Consider the following 20,501-nt stretch of genomic DNA (forward strand, 5'->3'; position numbering starts at 1 on the left):
ATATACCCCTATACTATGTGTACACATTTATTCTACCTATTCTATTCTAACCTGTCAGTGTGATTTTACTGTACACTACGCTGAATTGCCGGCTTTTCTAGAGAACACCGCTGCGTATTTCTCGCAAGTCACACTGCTGGTCCGTGTGTAATCCATAATTTTCTCGCCCCCATAGACTTTCATTGGCGATTTTTTGCGCAATACGGTGACAAACGCAGCATGCTGCGATTGTCTACGGCCGTACAAGACCGTATAATACGGATCAGTAAAATACGGCAGATAGGAGCTGGGACATAGGGAATCATTGTACCGTGTGCAATCTGTATTTTCTGCACCTCTCATACGTCCGTAAAACTCGCTAGTGTGACGCCGGCCTTATCCGATGGGCCAGTCCGAACCTGCGCTGTTGCACCAATCAATGATATTGCACACAGAAATATGTTAGCAGCACATAATAAGGTTTTTAAATTGTGACCTTCCCTTGCTGCTGTTCACTCCTCTATTGTATGAGGTGCTGAGGGGCTCAGTACTTCAGTATACTGCCAGCTGTATACCCTATTCTGCCTATATATCTCCATCTACCACACTTGCTGCTATTCCCCACTCTAGTGTATGAGGTGTTGGCCTAAGCTGTCTGAGCTGAGCATGTGTTGTTTATCAGCTAGTGGCCCTCATGTGTAGTTGTCATGTAGTGAACTCTGTCCACTGGGGCATTTCCAAGGATTATGGCACTGTTGTTTGCACTTTATACATCCAGCTGATTGCTGCAGCTCTTAATTTACCCGCTAGGCTCTGCCCTTCTGTATAACCTTAACAGCAAGGGAAGGTTACAAGTTAAAATCCTTATTATGTGCTAAGAGACAATGGTTTTGACAAAATTGTCCAACAGGAAAAAAGTTTCTGTTCTCCATGGCTACCAATCAGAGCTCGGCTTTCATAACCTAACGTGTCAGGAAAATGAAAGCTGTGCTGTGATTGGTTACTATTATAACACGGAACACGATGGCGTCCCCTGATATGAGAAAATTATAAAATGATAGGTCATGGCTGTTGGTCGGTCTCCTAGCAACACACGGTTTGCGCAACGGCCAGGATGCGAGCTGCGTCAGCAGCAGCAGTGGGATAGAGTTCGGTGCGGTTTCACGGGTGGTTGGTATCAGTCCCCCCGGCCATAGCGGAGGAAGGTGATGACAAGAACATTCCAGTATCACCTGCCGCCACCGGCTCATTCTGGCCGCAGACACAAATGTTACTACGCAGAGGGGCGTATGGCGGGCAGTGTCCCACACACCTCCGCATCGCGCCCCCCGGATTGGTGGAAATGGTAACATCCACCCTGACGTCACGGAGTGGGCGGGGTCGGTGGGTCCCGTTGTAGCCTATGAAATCCCGCTGTCAACACATTGTGCTGGGTCATCAGGCAACAAAGAGCCGAGAGCGGAGGCAGAGCGCAGCGCCGCATCCTTACCGCATCCTTACCGCATCCCTACCGCAGCCCAGCATCACCAGACATGGCGCTCCGCTCCGGCATCCTACAGCTGCTCAAGAAGACGAGCAACACCCAGAGCCCGCAGAGGAAGACGCTGCACTCCGTAGCCGTCATTGGGGCGCCCTTCTCCAAGGGGCAGGTGAGGCGTCACCGTCACATCACACTGCAGCAGGGGAGAATGATGGCAGTGGGGAGACTGGGGGAAAATGGGGGCAGTAGAGGGAGAATGGGGCAGCGGGGAGACTGGGGGCAGCGGGGAGACTGGGGGAAAATGGGGGCAGCGGGGAGACTGGGGGAAAATGGGGAGACTGGGGCAAAATGGGGGCAGTAGAGGGAGAATGGGGCAGTGGGGAGACTGGGGGAAAATGGGGAGACTGGGGCAAAATGGGGGCAGTAGAGGGAGAATGGGGCAGCGGGGAGACTGGGGGAAAATGGTGGCAGCGGGGAGACTGGGGGCAGCGGGGAGACTGGGGGAAAATGGGGGCAGTAGAGGGAGAATGGGGCAGCGGGGAGACTGGGGGAAAATGGTGGCAGCGGGGAGACTGGGGGCAGCGGGGAGACTGGGGGAAAATGGTGGCAGCGGGGAGACTGGGGGCAGCGGGGAGACTGGGGGAAAATGGGGGCAGTAGAGGGAGAATGGGGCAGCGGGGAGACTGGGGGAAAATGGGGGCAGCGGGGAGACTGTGGGAAAATGGGGGACGTAGAGGGAGAATGGGGCAGCGGGGAGACTGGGGGCAATGGAGGAGACGGGGAAAATGGGGACAGCAGGGGGAGAATGGGGAAGACTGGGGGCAGTAGGGGGAGACTGGGGAAAATGGGGGCAGCAGGGGGAGAATGGGGCAGTGGAGGGAGACTGGGGGCAGCAGGAGACTGGGGGAAAATGGGGACAGCAGGGGGAGAATGGGGCAGCGGGGGGGGGGCTGGGGCAGTAGGGGGAGATGGAGAAAATGGTGACAGCAGGGGGGAGAATGGGGACAGAGAATCGGGGCAGTGGGGGGAGAGTGGGGACAGTGGGGAGAGAATGGGAGCAGTGGGGAGAGAATGGGGGCAGTGGGGAAAGAATGGGGGCGGCAGGGGAAGAATGGAGGCAGTAGGAGGAGACTGGGGCAGCGGGGGAAAATGGGGGCAGTGGGGTGATACTGGGAGCAGTAGGGGAGACTGGGGGCTGAAGGGGGAAACTGGGGGCAGTAGTCCTGTGATTTATAGCTAACGCGTCTGATCACACCAGATAGAGAGGTGGAGAGGAGGGAAGAGATGGACAGAAGGTAGAAAGAGACTGCTGGATGAGAGGCAGGTGAGAAAAGCATCGGAAGGCGAGAAGTGTACAGAGCCTGCGGGAGAGGAGGTGTCAGGAGGTTACATGTATACGAAAGGAATAATTGTCAGCAAGACAGGGCCTGTGTGATCAGGGAGTCTTATATCCGTTCTATCCATCTATTATCTATCTATCTCATATCTAATTCTTTCTCTCAATCTCTCCTTTTTTATCTCTGTCTCGATCTCTTTTTTTCTCTCTGTCTTGATCTTTTCTTTTTTTCTGACTCAATCTCTTCCTTTTTTCTCTCTCTCTCTGTCCATCTCTTCTTTTTTTCTCTCTGTCTCGATCTCTTCTTTTTCTCTCTGTCTCGATCTCTTCTTTTTCTCTCTGTCTCGATCTCTTCTTTTTTTCTCTGTCTCGATCTCTTCTTTTTTTTCTGTCTTGATCTCTTCTTTTTTTTCTGTCTCTCGATCTCTTCCTTTTTTCTCTCTGTCTCAATCACTTTCTTTTTTATCTCTGTCATGATCTCTTCCTTTTTTATTTCTCTGTCTCGATCTTTCTTTTTTTCTCTCTGTCATGACCCCTTCCTTTTTTCTCTCTCTCAATCTTTTCTTTTTTTCTCTCTCTCTCAATCAATTCCTTTTTTCTCTGTGTCTCGATCTCTTCTTTTTTTCTCTGTCTCGATCTCTTCCTTTTTTTTTCCTCTCTTTATGTCTTGATCTCTTTTCTCTCTCACTGTCTCGATCTCTTCTTTTTTCTCTCTGTTTCTCTTCCTTTTTCCTGCTTCATTTTCGGAATCTCCCCATGAATGATAAGAGATTCCCCTATTATGGATAAATGTTGGTATTGCTATTTCTGGGATTCAGACGGGGCAAATATGACATCAGTGTTACATCAGATGTTTCTCAGCTTTTTTGGTAGGACTCACTTTAGACATTGCAGACAGGACTAAGGGCTATTTCACCATGTAATCAATATAGTGTAATGTGAGAAAAGAGCAATAGTAAATCACAGCTTTCTGTAAAATCAATCATATATTCTTATGCTAGATGTCCTTTAATGCCCCTACTAAAATACTCACTAAAGGTTTAGAATGTCTGCCTAATCCTAATATTAAAATGCTCCTTTTTAACATTAGGTTGGGAAACTTTCAAAAGGGAATACACAGCCATTCAAAGGTGTTTTTTTTTCATAGAAAGTTCACCAGCCTCATCAGGTCCAAAGAGATGTATTTTATAGTTTATGCAGGTTTTAATGTGAAATTTGGCAACAGATAAATCCACTGAAATAGTCCGGTCCCAAGATGTCCTGCTGCTGGAACCCTATATGTGACAGCAACCTAGCAGCAATTTCCCTACAGTGCCTCTGCAGGTGAAACAGAGCATTACAGGGCTATATGTCAAACAAAAAAAAAGAATTCTCACCTGTGTAATAAACTCAGGGCATGATGACGTATTAAAACTACAACTTTAAGTTTAGGAAATGAGAAACAATGAGAATTTTCAGTCTGGTATCTAGAAAGTCTCCGAGGTTGGAAATATTATTGCGCAGTGAAAATCTGCTGACGCCGACTTCATCCCCAATTTATCTCATCTCCCATTGAAATCAATAGGAGGTGGGGGTTTTTTTGTACCGAAATCCTTGTAAAGCCCAATTCTAGACAGGAATGCTTGTGCCTCTGTGACAGATCCTCTTTCAGGCCTTTGCATCACTACACCTTCTTTACAAGTTCTTTGCATTTTTTCTGTATTTTCCTCCAACGTGTAACTTTATTCCAAGGTGAACGTTCTATTCCTAGATCCTGTTTTCCTCTGATGCTGGCACTAATGCATCTAATTATAGAAGGCTTGTGCAATTGTAACGGGCAATTTCACAGACACCATCTATCCTGCTGCTGATGCATATTCATCTCGCTTGGCACGGGGTTGAAACTCTGCAGGAACGAGAACTTGCAGTGTCATGCACAGATGGACCGACTGTTTCTGCCGGAAAGGTTAACTTCCAATAATAAGAACCTCAGATGTAAGAACCTCCACTGATTTGGGAAGGTTTTCTACAAGATTTTGTAAGCGTTTGGGGGATTTTTTTAACATTTCAGGGTCTTGGGTAGAGGTCGGGCTCACATCTCCGTTCTAGGTCCAAACATAAGTGTTGGATAGGGTGGAGGTCCCGGCTCTGCGGCTGATCATGTTCTTCAATGAACCCCCCACCCCACCTCCATGTCTTTATGGATCTTGTTCACTAAAGAACCGTTCCCATATAGTTATAAGCTACAATTATGAAAAAATATCTTGTAAGATTTTCTACAATCATCTTTCATGTTCATTCTCTGGAGTGGAGTCACTCATTACCTTCACGTGGACATGCTCCATTCAGCCCGTGTCCTCGCATGACCGGAGCTGAAGAGGTTGACTGATTTCATGTCCTGGACAATGTACTGGAAGATGAGATATTACTGGACCTTGTAAGACGTACCCTGCCAAATGGTGAAATAGTTGCCAAGACTCCTCTTCATTAAATGCTGTAGATGGGTCATCCTTTCACCCAATGAACCATCAAAAGTCCGGTCAATGTCTATCTCAATCACTCTTTTTTTTTACTTTGCCCCCCAGTTACTTAACAACTTTTTAGAGATGGCCACATATGATGAAGGGGACCATACCTGTGGGTTACAATCCCCAGTGCCTACCTCTTAGCTTGGTGGATATCAGATATTTGAGTGTATTCTTTCTGGATAATGTAGACAACCAAATGGCTACTCAGCCTACCGCTATTCCTGCTGGTCTACCTCTCCATACACATACTACAAAAACAAGAGAAGAGTTTTTTGCTAAAAACGTATAATTTTTTTAGGAAGACATTTCTAAAATATTATCTGAGTAGTCAGAAAACATCAGATGACAAATTACAGCACATATGCAACTTAGCAGTGCTTATAACAAAATAGGTACAGAAAAAGGATCAATAGTCAATAAACCCACATTATAAAGATGAACCTAAGTTAGGATAAGATGATAAACTGAGCAAAATAACTGATTTTGTACTATTTTATCACCTCATCATCACTTAGGCACTGGCACTTTAATTACTGTCTGCATCACTTTATAAACTCCCTTCCCCCGCAATAATATACCTGTTTCCTTATGGGAGTCAATGTGCGAGCCATGCTGCCTATGGTGACGCATCCCTGTTTTCTGTACATGCACAGAGCACATTGATGTCTGCGTGGCTGGCACTTGTGGCACTGTGCGCATGCGCCGATTAGGGCGGATGCTATTGGTTATTTGGCGATCACATGATCACTTTCTATGGTATTTAAGGAGCTGTAGGATAATGGCGTGCATTAACCCCCTGAGCATGTAAGATCATTATACACAACGCGCATTACAAATGTATGCATCTGTGGTGACCCAACTTTGCATTATATTACGGGTAAGGGAGTTTTTTGCTATATACATTTCAATAGGTCCATGTCTATAACGTAGGTTTTTGACCACTGTGTCCGTTATTTGTAAACCTGATCCTTTTTCTGTATCTATTCTCTTTCACTATACGCACTGCTACGTTGCCAGTGTGCCGTCAGATCGTCATGTCCAGCTCACTGATGGTTTCTCAGTTACTTCATTCTGCAGGCAGCAACACAGGCTGTAGAAGGCAAAATGTTTAATGACACCCAATTGTAATAATGATTAGTAGCCCCTAATACATACCTTTTTAAGTTAAAAATACATTTGTTCAATTTGTCTATTGCTTAAGCCAAACATATTGGGGTTTCACAATCAGTGCAAACATTGGGAAATTGATGGACATCCAGATATTCAGGAGGAAAGGCGTCACGTCCGTCATTGATGAAGGCTTCCCGATGGAGTGTGTTAGGTATCACTCCATCTGCAGCCTGACTCGCCCTCGTATAGGAAGGACTTGTTCTACACCAGTAATCTGACCCGCTTACTACATGACTAATCTACTTTATTTTAGGAAGTGGCGTTCTGGCAGTCGCATTTACAGCTCGGCCGGTACACGTCGGTCCTTGGCTGCATTACTGGCTCACAGTCTTTTGAACGTATAGATTTAGTAAGAATAAGGCTTTTATTGAAAAAGGATAAAATACATCTTTATTTAAATAACATTTAATTAAAAGTAAAACACAAGTAAGTGTGTATATACACTGCTCAAAAAAAAAAGGGAACAGTTAACAGAATATAACTCCAAGTAAATCAAACTTCTGTGAAATCAAACTGTCCACTTAGGAAGCAACAGTGTTTGACAATCAATTTCACATGCTGTTGTGCAAATGGAATAGACATCAGATGGAAATTATTGGCAATTATCAAGACACACTCAATAAAGGAGTGGTTTTGCAGGTGGGGACCACAGACCACATCTCAGTACCAATGCTTTCTGGCTGATGTTTTGGTTACTTTTGAATGTTGGTTGTGCTGTCACACTCGTGGTAGCATGAGACGGACTCTACAACCCACACAAGTGGCTCAGGTAGTGCAGCTCATCCAGGATGGCACATCAATGCGAGCTGTGGCAAGAAGGTTTGCTGTGTCTGTCAGCATAGAGGCTGGAGGCGCTACCAATATACAGGCCAGTACACCAGGAGATGTGGAGGGGGCCGTAGGAGGGCAACAACCCAGCAGCAGGACCACTACCTCAGCCTTTGCGCAAGGAGGAACAGGAGGAGCATTGCCAGAGCCCTGCAAAATGACCTCCAGCAGGCCACAAATGTGCATGTGTCTGCACATGAGGCTGGTCTGAGTGCCCGACGTCCACAGATGGGGGTTGTGCTCACAGCCCAACACCGTGCAGGACAATTGGCATTTGCCACAGAACACCAGGATTGGAAAATTCGCCACTGGCGCCCTGTGCTCTTCACAGATGAAAGCAGGTTCACACTGAACACGTGACAGACGTGACAGAATCTGGAGATGCCGTGGAGAGCGATCTGCTGCCTGCAACATCCTTCAGCATGACCATTTCTTTGGAGGGTTGTACTGCCCTCCAAGTGCTTGCCAGAGGTAGCCTAACTGCCATTAGGTACCGAGATGAAATCCTCAGACCCCTTGTGAGACCATATGCTGGTGCAGTTGGCCCTGGGTTCCCCATAATGTAGGACAATGCCAGACCTCATGTGGCTGGAGTGTGTCAGAAGTTCCTGCAAAATGAAGGCATTGAGGCTATGGACTGGCCCGCCCGTTCCCCAGACCTGAATCCGATTGAATACATCTGGGACATCATGTCTCACACCATCCACCAACGTCACGTTGCACCACAGAACAGACTGTCCAGGAGTTGGCGGATGCTTTAGTCCAGGTCTGGGAGGAGATCCCTCAGGAGACCATCCGCCGCCTGATCAGGAGCATGCCCAGGCATTGTAGGGAGGTCATACAGGCACGTGGAGGCCACACACACTACTGAACATCAATTCCTTGTCTTGAGGCATTTCCACTGAAGTTGGGTCAGCCTGTAACTTCATTTTCCACTGTGATTTTGAGCATCATGCCAACTTCAGACCTGGGATATTAGTTGTGATTTAGGTTGATAATTTTTAGGTTTTATTGTTCTCAACACGTTCCACTATGTAATGAATAACGATTTACAACTGGAATATTTCAGTCAGTGATATCTAGGATGTGGGATTTTAGTGTTCCCTTTATTTTTTTTTTCAGCAGTGTGTATATATATGTATGTATGCATGTGTGTGTAAGATGGGGGATACAAGAAGAAAAGTGGGTACACCTGGATGATAGGTACCGTACAATGCACTATGTCTATTAAGAGTGGCAGATATTGGGAAATATATGAGACTCTTATCTGTGATACAAACAAATTGTCATATAGTTCATATAATGATAGGATTGTTGCATCCTGTGTAATAACAGAGCTATATAATAGCTAACTTAATCAGAGTGGAAGAAGTCCTGATCCACATAATGGTATTAAAACCAAGATATAACATATGACATTGATAGACATAATAGACCACAAAGTAAAGGTAATGTTACCAGCAATGCAGAGGACCAGGGACCCACCACACCCGACATGCTTTTTGCTATGAAATTCTTCATCTAGGCTATGATTAAGGGTGTTTTGGATGCAGGAGAGGTTTTTCTCTTGATCAGAAAGTTGTCAAATTGCAGTGCGCTCATAAAAAAAACAAAAAAAAAAAACCAAGCAACTTTGCATTGTACCTCTTATTAAAAAGCCTCTCCATTCTCAAGAACTAGTGTAGCGTTGGGCTGCAGCGGCAGCTGGTAACCAGAGGTAATCAGAGGTGGTTGGCTACCTAAGTACTGAAAGCTCTTGTACTTCTCTTTCCTATAGAGCTTGTAAGCGCTGCTCCGAGCTCCCCGGATCTTCAGGATCTGGCCAGATTCCGCCTCCTGAGCTGCGATGCTGCTGCTACTAGCAGCATTAGAGATGGCACAGTTTGGTTTGTACTTTTTAACACTAGTTCTATGGAATAAAACCTTATGTCTGGATGAGCGCCATCAGTGAAGTGCAAGGAAGTGACAGAGGTCAGTACAAAGCTGGAAGCCATTTATAGGGCTCTACATAGAAGTAGTAGGATGGCTGTGTGAGGTCTGGGGCTGGAGAGATATGGTGAGGGGGCACTATTTTTTTTACTATAGTCAGATCCATGCTCTCAGGACTCCATGGTTGAGGACCTGGTATGACTCCCTAGTGATGTCTCAGTATCGTGCTAGATCTCCTGTAGAACGTCCCGTCCAGCTCCACTTTTCTTGGCATTTTGCGTAGTTTGTTACATAGGAAGGTCATTTCAGATTACTGCTTCTTCTCTCTGTAAACTTATCTTCCATTCAGGGCCAAGCTTCTCTCAGAAGTACAGAGTTCAAGTTACACTTGCCTACCGCAGACCTCAGCCTCCTGCCGACACTCACTCCCAGGGACCCATTCCTACACAATACCCAATTGTTCTGGAATGAGAAATATTTTGGACCAGGACTGGGAACACTTTGTAATGCAGTGCTGTTTTGCGATAAAAGAACCTTTAAAAACAAGTTAAATGAATGAATTTACGCCATAGACTGCACCGAATTACTGTGAAAGTTAGCGTGTTTCCTGGTATAAAACTGGATGTAAAGGGTTATTCCCAAGATTGCAAGTTATCCACAGGATAGGGTATGATGTATGGATCGGTCAGACTCACAGTGATGCTCTCAATGTTGGGGCTGTGCATTCATGTATTGGGTATGCTCAATTGCCGCACCATTCAACGCATATGAGACTGATGGAGAAAGCTGTAGACAGTGCTCGGCTATTTCTGATAGTCCAATAGTCAATGGAGCAGAGGTTCACATGCTCGAACTCCGCACAATTCCTCGACTATAAGACTAGTGGAGACACCGGTCTTGCCCTAATCTTTATGCATTCTCCTCCTCTTGATATCAGGGGCCAAGAGAATGTCTGATGGCTGAGTCTCCCATCATACAGACCACTGCTCTGAGCAAAGAACTATTTAAAAACCACAAGGAGTTTTGATTCGAGAGTTTCTTAGTGGAAACTCACCCTTAGGGTATATGCACAAGACATCTTTTTGATCCATTTTTGGTATGGAAACTGAGCAGAAAAATTTTTGGAAGAGGATTTGGAGATTTTTTGCTTCTAAAACTTCTAAAAAACATTTGGAAAATTCTTCCTATTCATTTCTGAAGTCATGTTCACACTGCGTCTCTTTTGATAAGTTTTTAGACCAGAAACTGTGTGGAAACTAAAAAAACTAAACAAAAAACAAACATGAGGCGTTGTAGAGTTTCTTCTAAAAAAACCCACAAAAAACTGAAAAATATCTCTCTGTAAACAGACTTCTTTTTGGAGAGCAAAGTTTTGGAGGGGTTTTGAGCATTTGGGGAAGATTTTGGAGAGTTTTCACTCGGTGTGAACACACCCTTCAAAATGAATATTAAGAATTTCCCAATCTTTTTTTTTTTTAAGGAAGATTTTGGAAAGGATTCATTAAAAAAACAACAACCCTCCTTTAGCCATTGAAAGAGTCAGACATGATTACAGTGGCTTCTTTCAAGGATTGACCTCAACCCTGTACCACAACTAGAGGGGAAGAGGAGCCACTGTAAATGGGTGATACCCGATGTGCACAACACGTTCAGCCTCTCCGGCTATGAGAAGACACCCAGTCTCGGAGTGCTCTGCCTGATCATTAAGGAAGCAGTCAGGGAGATGGGCGTCTTCCTGACTGCAGACTACATGACTTCAGAGCCTTTTAACAATATCTATTTTATTTGGAGAGTCAGGGAAACAGCGAGTTCTGTATTAACCAGCTTAGTCATTCAGGTTCAGCAAGTTGCATGTAGGTAACACCCAAACACAACCCTGATCAGCCCCATCATTACATGATTCTACAATCTGCTCATCCATTTGTTATTTGTACTTTAATCATACTTTTTGGATAATCATAAAATAAGCACCAGGCATAATAAGATCTGTCAGCAGCAACATGGCCTACTTGTTGACGGTTTCCAGGTAACCGCAGTTATTTTATTTTTTATTTTTTTGGTCTGCATAGAATGAATAACCCCATCATGGTTTAACTGCATCAGTGATCTAAAACCTTTGCACTTTATTTTTTTTAGAAATGGCAAGGGGTAGAACATGGACCAGCAGCTATCAGAAGTGCCGGACTCATTGAAAGATTGTCAAGCATTGGTAAGAATCTGCTCGTGATTTTAGAAGAGTTCCACTGTTCAAAAAAGTCGAGCGTGACATGAATGACTTCCCAAAAAATTAATACCACCAGTACATACCTGAAAACCTGGAAGATTTGGGTCGATTTTGCTGATATTCCAGTTCTCCTTTCTTTTCTTCATCCTCACCTTACTGACCTTTTGGGTCACTCCCCTGCAGATCCTCCAAGTATGTATGTGTATATATATATATATATATATATATATATATATATATCTCGTTATTAAATTAAATACTTTATGCATTTTATAAGATTTGTTTAAGAACCAAGTCAAAAGTGACCAGGTTTTGCTCTTCCCGTTGTTCCCAAGTATTCCTGTTGTTTTTTTTATTGTTTTGTTTATTTTTACATACGCTATATGGCATCATGGATGTGGACCTTTTTATTTTGTGCTGATTTTTATGGTATTTAATAAAGGGGCATGGCTCACAGGGTAATCATGCAGAGCAGTTTAAAGAAACACCCCCGAGGATCCCGTGAGTCATACTTTCGTTTGTAAAAACCATAAAAATTAGCACAAACTAAAAAGGCCCATATCTCTGGAATCATGCAGTGAATTTAAAAAAAACAAAGGCATACTTGGGATCAGTGGGTACAAAATAAGAGCAAAAGCTGGTCACATTTTGATCTGGCGATAGGTCCTGTGTAAGTGAAAAATATTCACTTAAGTGTTAGATCAGTGTTTTTTCCTGTTATTTGCAAGATCATTCCATGGGAATATGACTTAAGTGGGATGTGCGCCCATCGGAGGGGGCCCACACTATTCTAAAAAGGATTAGCTATTCAGGGGATAATTGATAATTTTTGAAGACTGGTATACTCGTTTTAGATTTAAAGAATGTTACAATACATAAATAATGAAATTTCTGTCCCTTTTTGGCAAACTCTTTTATGACTGTGGCTAGTATTAAGGGTATTGAGGAGCCCGGTAGCTATCAAGCCTTTGTTTTGTCCCCTAGGATGCAATGTATATGATGTCGGAGATCTGAACTTTGTCCAGGTCCCTGATGATGAACTGTACAATAACACTGTCAGATACCCTCGGACAGTCGGGCTTGCCTGTCATAGGTTGGCTAAAGAAGTAAACAGAGTAATCGGAGCCGGTCACACTTGTGTAACCCTAGGAGGAGATCATAGGTAAGTGTGAGGAGCATGTTACCCAACATTAGCTATAACCATCTGCTCACTATGGTGGGTGAGGCTCACAATTTACTGTGTATAATACTAACATCATTTGTTTTTTACTTTTCTTGTCTTAGTTTGGCCCTCGGCTCAGTCAGTGGCCATGCTCAACATTATCCAGACCTATGTCTGATTTGGGTGGATGCACACGCAGATATCAACACCCCACTGACAACGTCATCGGGAAATCTCCACGGTCAGCCTGTGTCCTTTCTTTTAAAGGAGCTGCAGGACAAGGTATAACCACTGGTGAATAAATTCATAAAATTTGGTGAGCAAATTCATTCTCCGGACCCTGGTCAGTCGTCCGTAGCTACCAAAGCAGAGCCCTGCGGAACGCCTCCTACCTGCTGGCTTCCCGGCTCCTCTTTTCATTTGTACTCCTAGCGCAACGTCACGTGGCCACAATGACATCGCTCCAGGACTACAAATCAGAAGGGGAGCCAGGGATTCCGGCAGGTAGGAGGCGATTTGCAAGGCTCTAGTCCACAGCCGACTGATCGGGGTCGGACAAATTGATTACTAATGAAAATATTTTTACCTAATCCAGTGATTGGGTATAACTTAAAGTGTTACTGTCTTTTCACACAAAACCTCATCCAAATTAAACCTGGTACACATACCCGTGTAATGTGCCCAGAAATGCTCCTATTTCTCATGGTTATTTTATTGGAAGGTTTCTCTTCAGCATTCTGCCAGCACTGTAGGTGCTGCAGCATCCCTTTCCTGAATTCTGTTGCTGCTGCCATTGCCCTATGGATTACCTGCCTTAAAAGCCCACCTCTCTGTTACTGTTATGCCTGTCTGCAATCTGACAGACAGAAGGGCAGGAGCAAGGAGGAAATGTCCCACCCCCTCCTGTAGAGAGACAAAGATCCATTCACCTCTTCCTGTAACCCGTCTTCGTGAATCTACTGCTACAGACAGATTGCACTCAACAACAGGCAGTAGACAGAAAGTTAGACAGATTGGATACCCTGTAGTGGCCAGCAATTGGAAGTGATGCTTTCAGGCCACTTATTTTTTACATTAGGTGATTTGCAGACTCTCTATTTCTTACATTATCTATCAAATGAGATCAAGTTGTCTGAAAGTACGGGGAGAATTTAAAGTAAAGCTCTGGGCAATGTTTCATGAATAGTTTGGAGCTACTGTGGTCACTTAACAAGGCTGTTACTTTTTTCACTCGGCCCCCCAAATGCCAGTTTCCAGGCTGCTCTGTGCACAATAGGTCATTTAAACCATCTTTGACATGATTTTTGCAGGTGCCTTTAATTCCTGGTTTCTCTTGGACAAAACCCTGTATTTCTACATCGGATATTGTATACATCGGCTTACGAGACCTGGATCCAGCTGAGCAGTAAGTTCAGCAATAATTTTTTTTCTTTTGTTATTATGGGATGCTATAAAACATTATAGAGGCATCGCAACCACTTACTGGATATCTGTCAGCAGGTTTTTACCACCTAATCTGAGATCAACATAATGAAGAGACAGAGACCCCGATTACAGCAATGTGTCGTGTCACTTACTCTGCTATTTACTTTAGTTTTGATAAAATCAGTGTTTTATCAGCAGGAGATTATCACTAGAGGACTAGTTGTCTCATGCCATGTAGTCCTTCTGCTCTGTGTAACCCAGCCCCACCACAATATACACAAATCTGCCAATTAGTGATGTGGGTGGGTTACACAGAGCTTAGCATTCAGAGCACTACTAGATCTGCAGCAGAGAAAACGGATTGTTATCAAAACTGCAGCACACAGCCCGGTAAGTGACAAATCATTGGAATCAGGGATCTGCTCCTATACCATCCTGCTCTGAGATGGGGTAGAAAAAACAGGTGACAGATTCTCCTTAAATCTTTAGATTAATTTTTTTGTGACCATGACATCAGTACATGGGACTTTTCAACACGCAACCTGTTATTCAAAGGGGTTGACCCATGAATGGCATTTATTACCAATCCATCCCGACCAATTTAGAGAAATATGATCCCATGTTCAACGTGTCAAGAGAGCGTAGTGTGCATGTGGCACCACCGCTCCATTCCCTTCTATGGAAATGGTGGTGTGACTGCCACTACTATTGACAGTGAATGGCGCAGTGGTCCCACATGAGTACTACAGCTTCCTTTACACAGGGGACATTAGGCGCTTGTTCTACATATCCATGGAGGTCCCAGTCCTGCGCCCTTATTAATGAATGCAGCAGAGAAGTGGATGTGGGACCATCCAGAGTCCTGTCCTCGAGATCAGAGGGGGATTGGCAAGTTATCATCTATCCTCTGCGCTCTTGGCAAAATCGCTTTAGGTTTTTATGAACTTTACATAGATGGGATTTTTGGTATTGTAGTGTACGTTTATGTGGTATTCACCTGTTTTATGTAATTTCAGGTTCATTCTGAAGAAATATAATATCACATATTACTCAATGAGACAAATTGATCGCATTGGAATCCAGAAAGTGATGGAGAGAACATTTGATCAGCTACTGGGAAGGTAAATGTGGATGATTATTTATGGTATATATTATATATAATCACCAGAAGATACATGACAGTATCTTCTGGAGATTGCACTAAATGTTGTAATAAAGATGTAATCACTTTGCTATCCAATGTTGTACAATATTGGAGGTATAGTATGGGCTCATAGATTCCTATGGGTGCCATGTTACGGCTCCTTCACCTCTGACCCTATACATAAGTAGAATTCTGCATGCCCATGAACCCCTATGGACTTTCCTATGAATGGAGTGGGAGGTTATGACAATGGATCTTACGGCTTTTATTCTATTCATTAGGAGACAGAGGGCCATTCACCTAAGCTTTGACATCGATGCTTTTGATCCAACCTTGGCACCAGCTACAGGAACCCCTGTGATTGGCGGCTTGACGTACCGGGAAGGAATATATATCACAGAAGAAATCCATAACACTGGTGAGTATAGGAGTAAGGCCGGGGTCACACTTGCGAGAGCAATGCGAGAAACTCGCACGAGTCTCTCGCATAAATACCCAGCACTCAGGACCGGAGCATGCGGCTGCATGTATTTCTATGTAACTGAACGCTCCGGTCCCGAGTGCCGGCGGCGGTGTCTGGTATTTATGCGAGAGACTCGTGCGAGTTTCTCGCATTGCTCTCGCAAGTGTGACCCCGGCCTAAAGGTAAATCACCTAAAGACGTCAATTGTTAGGTACATTAACACACGAATTGTGATAGGATTCAGTATAGAAACTACTGCGGAGAAAATAAGCGGAAAAATAGGAGAATCCATACAAAAATGTGTATCTGACAAATCCCAACTCCTTAATGTGCCATGAACTACATGTCCATCAGGGGGTATCTTTTCTAAAGATCCGTGCTGTACTTGTACATGGAAGCCTAGGGAGGATTGCCTGCTAGTATCACAAAAACCTCTAATCGGGGCTAGTAAACCCCTCAGATGCTGTAGACACTACTGACTAACATCTAAGCAGTTTGTTAGTGGAAGGGAACACCTGCCAGCACCACATTCAGGTCAACGAGGCAAACATGTTTTTGCTTTTTTGACCTTGAGAAAGGTGACGAACTGCATTGGTGCTAATGAAAACCTTATCTGAAGCTCAGACGTGATTCTCTCCATTCTGGTAAATACAATGAGGCAAACAGGCTCCAAAATATGTAAGTCTGGACTCTGATTTTTTTTTTCCCCAGTGTTGTCCATCTTTTGAGTAAGGTACAATAGCATAATAGACTATTCTATTACTTCCAGCTAAGAAGACGAATATTGCTGGAAAGGAGGCATTGCTGAGCCCAGACTTTCACATGGTGGGCATGGTTTGTACCATTAAACTCAATGGATCTGTCAGACGGCATTGTTTTTCAAGCATTCAGATACAAGTCCACCAATGGAGTAATGGGGACACACACATGATGAGACCCTGGCATAGGATGCAAAGATACTCTGTATGGACATAGGCTTAGTGCCACCCTACATAACACCTCCAGGAGCTTTTCTGACCTTCCATTCTAGATCCATAGACCATGGTATGGAGCCGGTCCCACTTTCCCACAGCTCCCACTCTGCTGGGAAGGAGTTCTACAAGACTTTGGAGGCATCTCTGGGAATTTTTGAGAATTTGTTGTCAAAAACTGCTGTTTGAGGAGAGGACGGGGTCACAATCTCTATTCTATATCATTCCAAAGGTGTTGGATGGGATTGAGGTCTGGGCTCTGTGCGGCCGGTCATGTTCTCTCACCAAACTCCGCCAACCGTGTCTTTATGGACCTTGTGCATTGGGCACGGTCATTATTATAGAAAATAGCCTTCCCCAAACTGTTCCCACGAAGCTGGAAGCTACAATTGTCCACTATGTCTTGTGCTGAAATATTAAGTTTTCCCTTCTCTGGAACTAAGGGGTCAATGCTAACCCCTGAAAGCATCCCACAGCAATATCCCACCTCTACCAAACCGTAGAGCTGCACAAAGCAGTTGGGGTAACGTTCTCCTGGCATTCACCAAACCCAGACTCATCTATCAGATAGAATCATAGAATTCTAGGATAGAATTCATAGAAGTGTGAACCATCACTGCACAGAACACGTTTCCTCCAGAGTCCCGGTGGTGGCCGCTTTACACCACTCCATCCGACGCTCAGCATTGTGTTTGGGGATGTAAGGCTGCATGAAGTTCTCGGTGGGGGCTCAGTGTTTGTGCTGATGTTATACCAGAGGTGGTCTTGACTCAGGAGTTATGGGGTCAGCAGGGAATTGGTGATGGTAGCCAGATGTTATACACTAGGAGGCAATGGGGCTGAAGTAAAAACATGATTTTTTTTCCTGTAGATGCCACATTCTGCTCAGCTGTAATATGCAAATTGCCTCTTCAGAGAAAAAGAGGACCTGAACTCTATAGCGCCACCTGTTGGAAGTAGCGATCCTACAAGTCACAATCAACCTTTTAACGAGTCGTGCAATATGACTTAGGATAAAAGCCAAATCAGTATCTCAATTCTAAAACACAGTGTTTCGGGCAGTTGGCTCTCGTCAGTTCCAATAGGTGGCGCTATAGATTTCAAATCCTCTTTTTCTCTAAAGAGGCAATTTGCATATTAAATTTCCCAGAGGAGCATTGCACTGTGAATAAGCCTCCTTACCTTGACAAGCCAGAGCTGGTATGTCACTGTCCACAAGGAGAAACCTTACCCCTTAGTGCTCAGCAGTAAGACACTCTTGTATTTTCTCCCAATAGGAATGCTTTCTGCTCTAGATTTGGTAGAAGTCAACCCTATTCTTGGAGCCACCTCTGATGAAGTCAAGGCCACCGCCAGCCTAGCCGTGGACGTCGTTGCATCGTGTCTTGGCCAGACAAGGGAATGCGCTCACGGGATTATAGATGAGCTGCCGACACCTGGCGCGGCCTTCGACTCAGACAACGAGGAGCAGATACGGATTTAAGAGGGACGAGGATGGACAATGACCACAAACAAACCACAAAGCACTTACAGCTGTCAATAAAACTCGCTCTTCTGACTCTGGCCAGTGACTGTAATAGAGACCAAGCTCTAGAGCGAGCCAATAGCACAGACAACATGGCAGCAATAGAGACCGATCCAATGTTCTAGTTGGTGGGCACAGCAGCTGAAATTATCTACTAATGGCGTAAACTACTGACACCTTAGGGTTCTCTTACTTATTATTCCGTTTTGCTTTTTTTTTTTTGTGCTCGTTCAAGGGAACCATGTTTGAAGATTTTAGCAAAACAAAACATAGTCTAGCCCCGGGCGCATGGTGAAGTTAGTTTTTTCTTTTTCGTCCTGGGAAATGTTATTTTAGAAACCTTACTGATGCAATATAGCAAATTTTCCTGCAGTTTTATGGACTGAAATCTACAGACATCCACATTGGATACTCAAGGTCCAGAACCACTAACCGTACCGAAGTTGGGGTTCATTATAAGCTTTTCCTGGTGCTACATTAATGCATGTCAATGCTGCGTCATAAGGCTTGTTTGGGAAATATAAGCTATTAAGGGAAACTAACCCACAACTATGCTGGGAGTTGTGGTTCTTCCAGCAGGTTAGACACCACTAAAGGCTTGTTTACACACAAGTAATGTGGCTCCATATGGCATAAGGTGGCCAAGGGCTCTGTGGTACAGGGATCCTGTTTGCTCTAAACCAATGGTACGATGCGTAAATAAGGTCTTAAAAGGAGTATCCTCATCTTAGATAGTATAACGTTGTCCACTTTTTGGGGATAATTTTTTTTTCTTTTTAACTTAAATGCATGTATTTGGAGCCAATAATAAGTTTTGCAATTGTGTTTCATTATAAACTTTGCATCACTCAACCTTTACGGACTTTGATTTAATCATAACCAAGTGCAGAAAAGCTAACAACTCCCCAAAAACTACAGGATAGAATTAAACTATAAGAACACGCTCACTGATGGATTTTCAGTTTCCTCATGCTACAGCGGGTAAGTCAGTATAACATACAGGCTACAGCAGGCCAACACTGGTGCAACATTTTTAATGAAATTAAAGATTGAAAAAACTATGTTTAGCCCCAAATACAAGTAGAAGAATAAATAAAATGTCCCCAACAGTTGACAAGCCCTTTACAGGGGACTACACACTTCTGATAGATGCAAGTCCATAAAGGGGCTGTGAGAGCACAGCTATCTCCATTCATGTGTATGCACTGGCCTGCATTTGTGGAACGCCCATACAAGTGAATGAAGACACAAGGAGGGTCCCTGCATAGATCAGACATATACACTATACTCCAAAGTTGTCCCTTCCCTTTCTATGTATTTGGTACCAGATGGTGTTTCCACCATGGACATGCCCGACAGACTAACCAGTGTTGGAGGGAGAAGCAAAGCCGACAAGCAGACCAAATAGCCGTCGTATATGAAGATTTAACGATGGTTCCTATATAGCGTTGTATCTAACGTCTTACTAGAAACAAGTAACGGATATAGAAAATATATTCTCTGAATTGTTTGAATTTACATATTTTTTAATAAAACTTCTTGAGAATGGAAATTATCATCCTCGTGTGGGTCTTTTCTTTATAGATTTGTACATATACCGTATTTTTCGGATTATATGATGCACTTTTTGAAACCCAAATTTGGAACTGTGGAGTGGGGGCTCTGGCCTTTCACAGAATGTCAGCAGAGCCCCCCACAGCAGCACCGGACATCTGCAGCGGCGACCCGCACATCGGAACACCCCCTCATCCCAGCCTGCGACTTGCAGCATTCACCCCACTCCTGCCTCCTCCAGCAGCAACCCTGGGACCCACCTCCCGTAAGGGTGGAGCCGCATATTCATCACTGTAATGGGCGGCACCACGTGACCACTCATACAGGAGAAGCTGCGGCACGGAGAGGACGCTTCGAGGGAGCCGGGTATTTTCTTTCCAGCGGTCGGGCACACAGGGGGTGGGAGGGGGGTGGAGACAAAGATATTTATTTCTACTGCAAAAAAAAAAAAAAATACAATGATTTTTCATTTCTTCTCTCCAGCGAACACTGCTGGAGAGAAGAAATGAATGGCGGCTTCAGCACCACACTGGGGGGACAGCGCTTACTGTAGCGCTGTCTCCTGCACGGCACACGGACAGCATCCGTGTGCGGTACATGTTTTACACGGACCCATTGACTCTAATGGGTCCGTGTGATCCGTGCGCTCCCACGAACACTGACATGTCTCCGTGTTTTTCAAACGGACACACGGTCCGTGAAAACACGCTGACATGTGCAGAGACACAGTGATTTTAATGTGTCTACGTGTGTCAGTGTCTCCGGTATGTGAGAAAACTGACACCTCACGTACCGGAATCACTG

At 44.4% G+C, this 20,501-nt stretch overlaps 1 protein-coding gene across 1 annotated transcript; it reads left to right on the forward strand.

Annotated features, from left to right (window-relative positions):
- The first annotated feature begins 1,371 nt into the window (after positions 1-1,371).
- On the forward strand, positions 1,372-19,699 carry ARG2 (arginase 2). The gene is made up of 8 exons (XM_077260629.1): positions 1,372-1,628; positions 11,366-11,438; positions 12,438-12,615; positions 12,738-12,897; positions 13,926-14,020; positions 15,057-15,161; positions 15,466-15,602; positions 17,896-19,699. Exons 1-8 carry the CDS (start codon positions 1,512-1,514, stop codon positions 18,099-18,101), a joined length of 1,071 nt encoding a protein of 356 aa, XP_077116744.1. The 5' UTR covers positions 1,372-1,511; the 3' UTR covers positions 18,102-19,699.
- Positions 19,700-20,501: the final 802 nt, after the last annotated feature.

The sequence above is a fragment of the Ranitomeya variabilis genome, chromosome 1 (genome assembly GCF_051348905.1).
Source record: "Ranitomeya variabilis isolate aRanVar5 chromosome 1, aRanVar5.hap1, whole genome shotgun sequence".
In the NCBI taxonomy this organism is placed as follows: Eukaryota; Metazoa; Chordata; class Amphibia; order Anura; family Dendrobatidae; genus Ranitomeya; species Ranitomeya variabilis.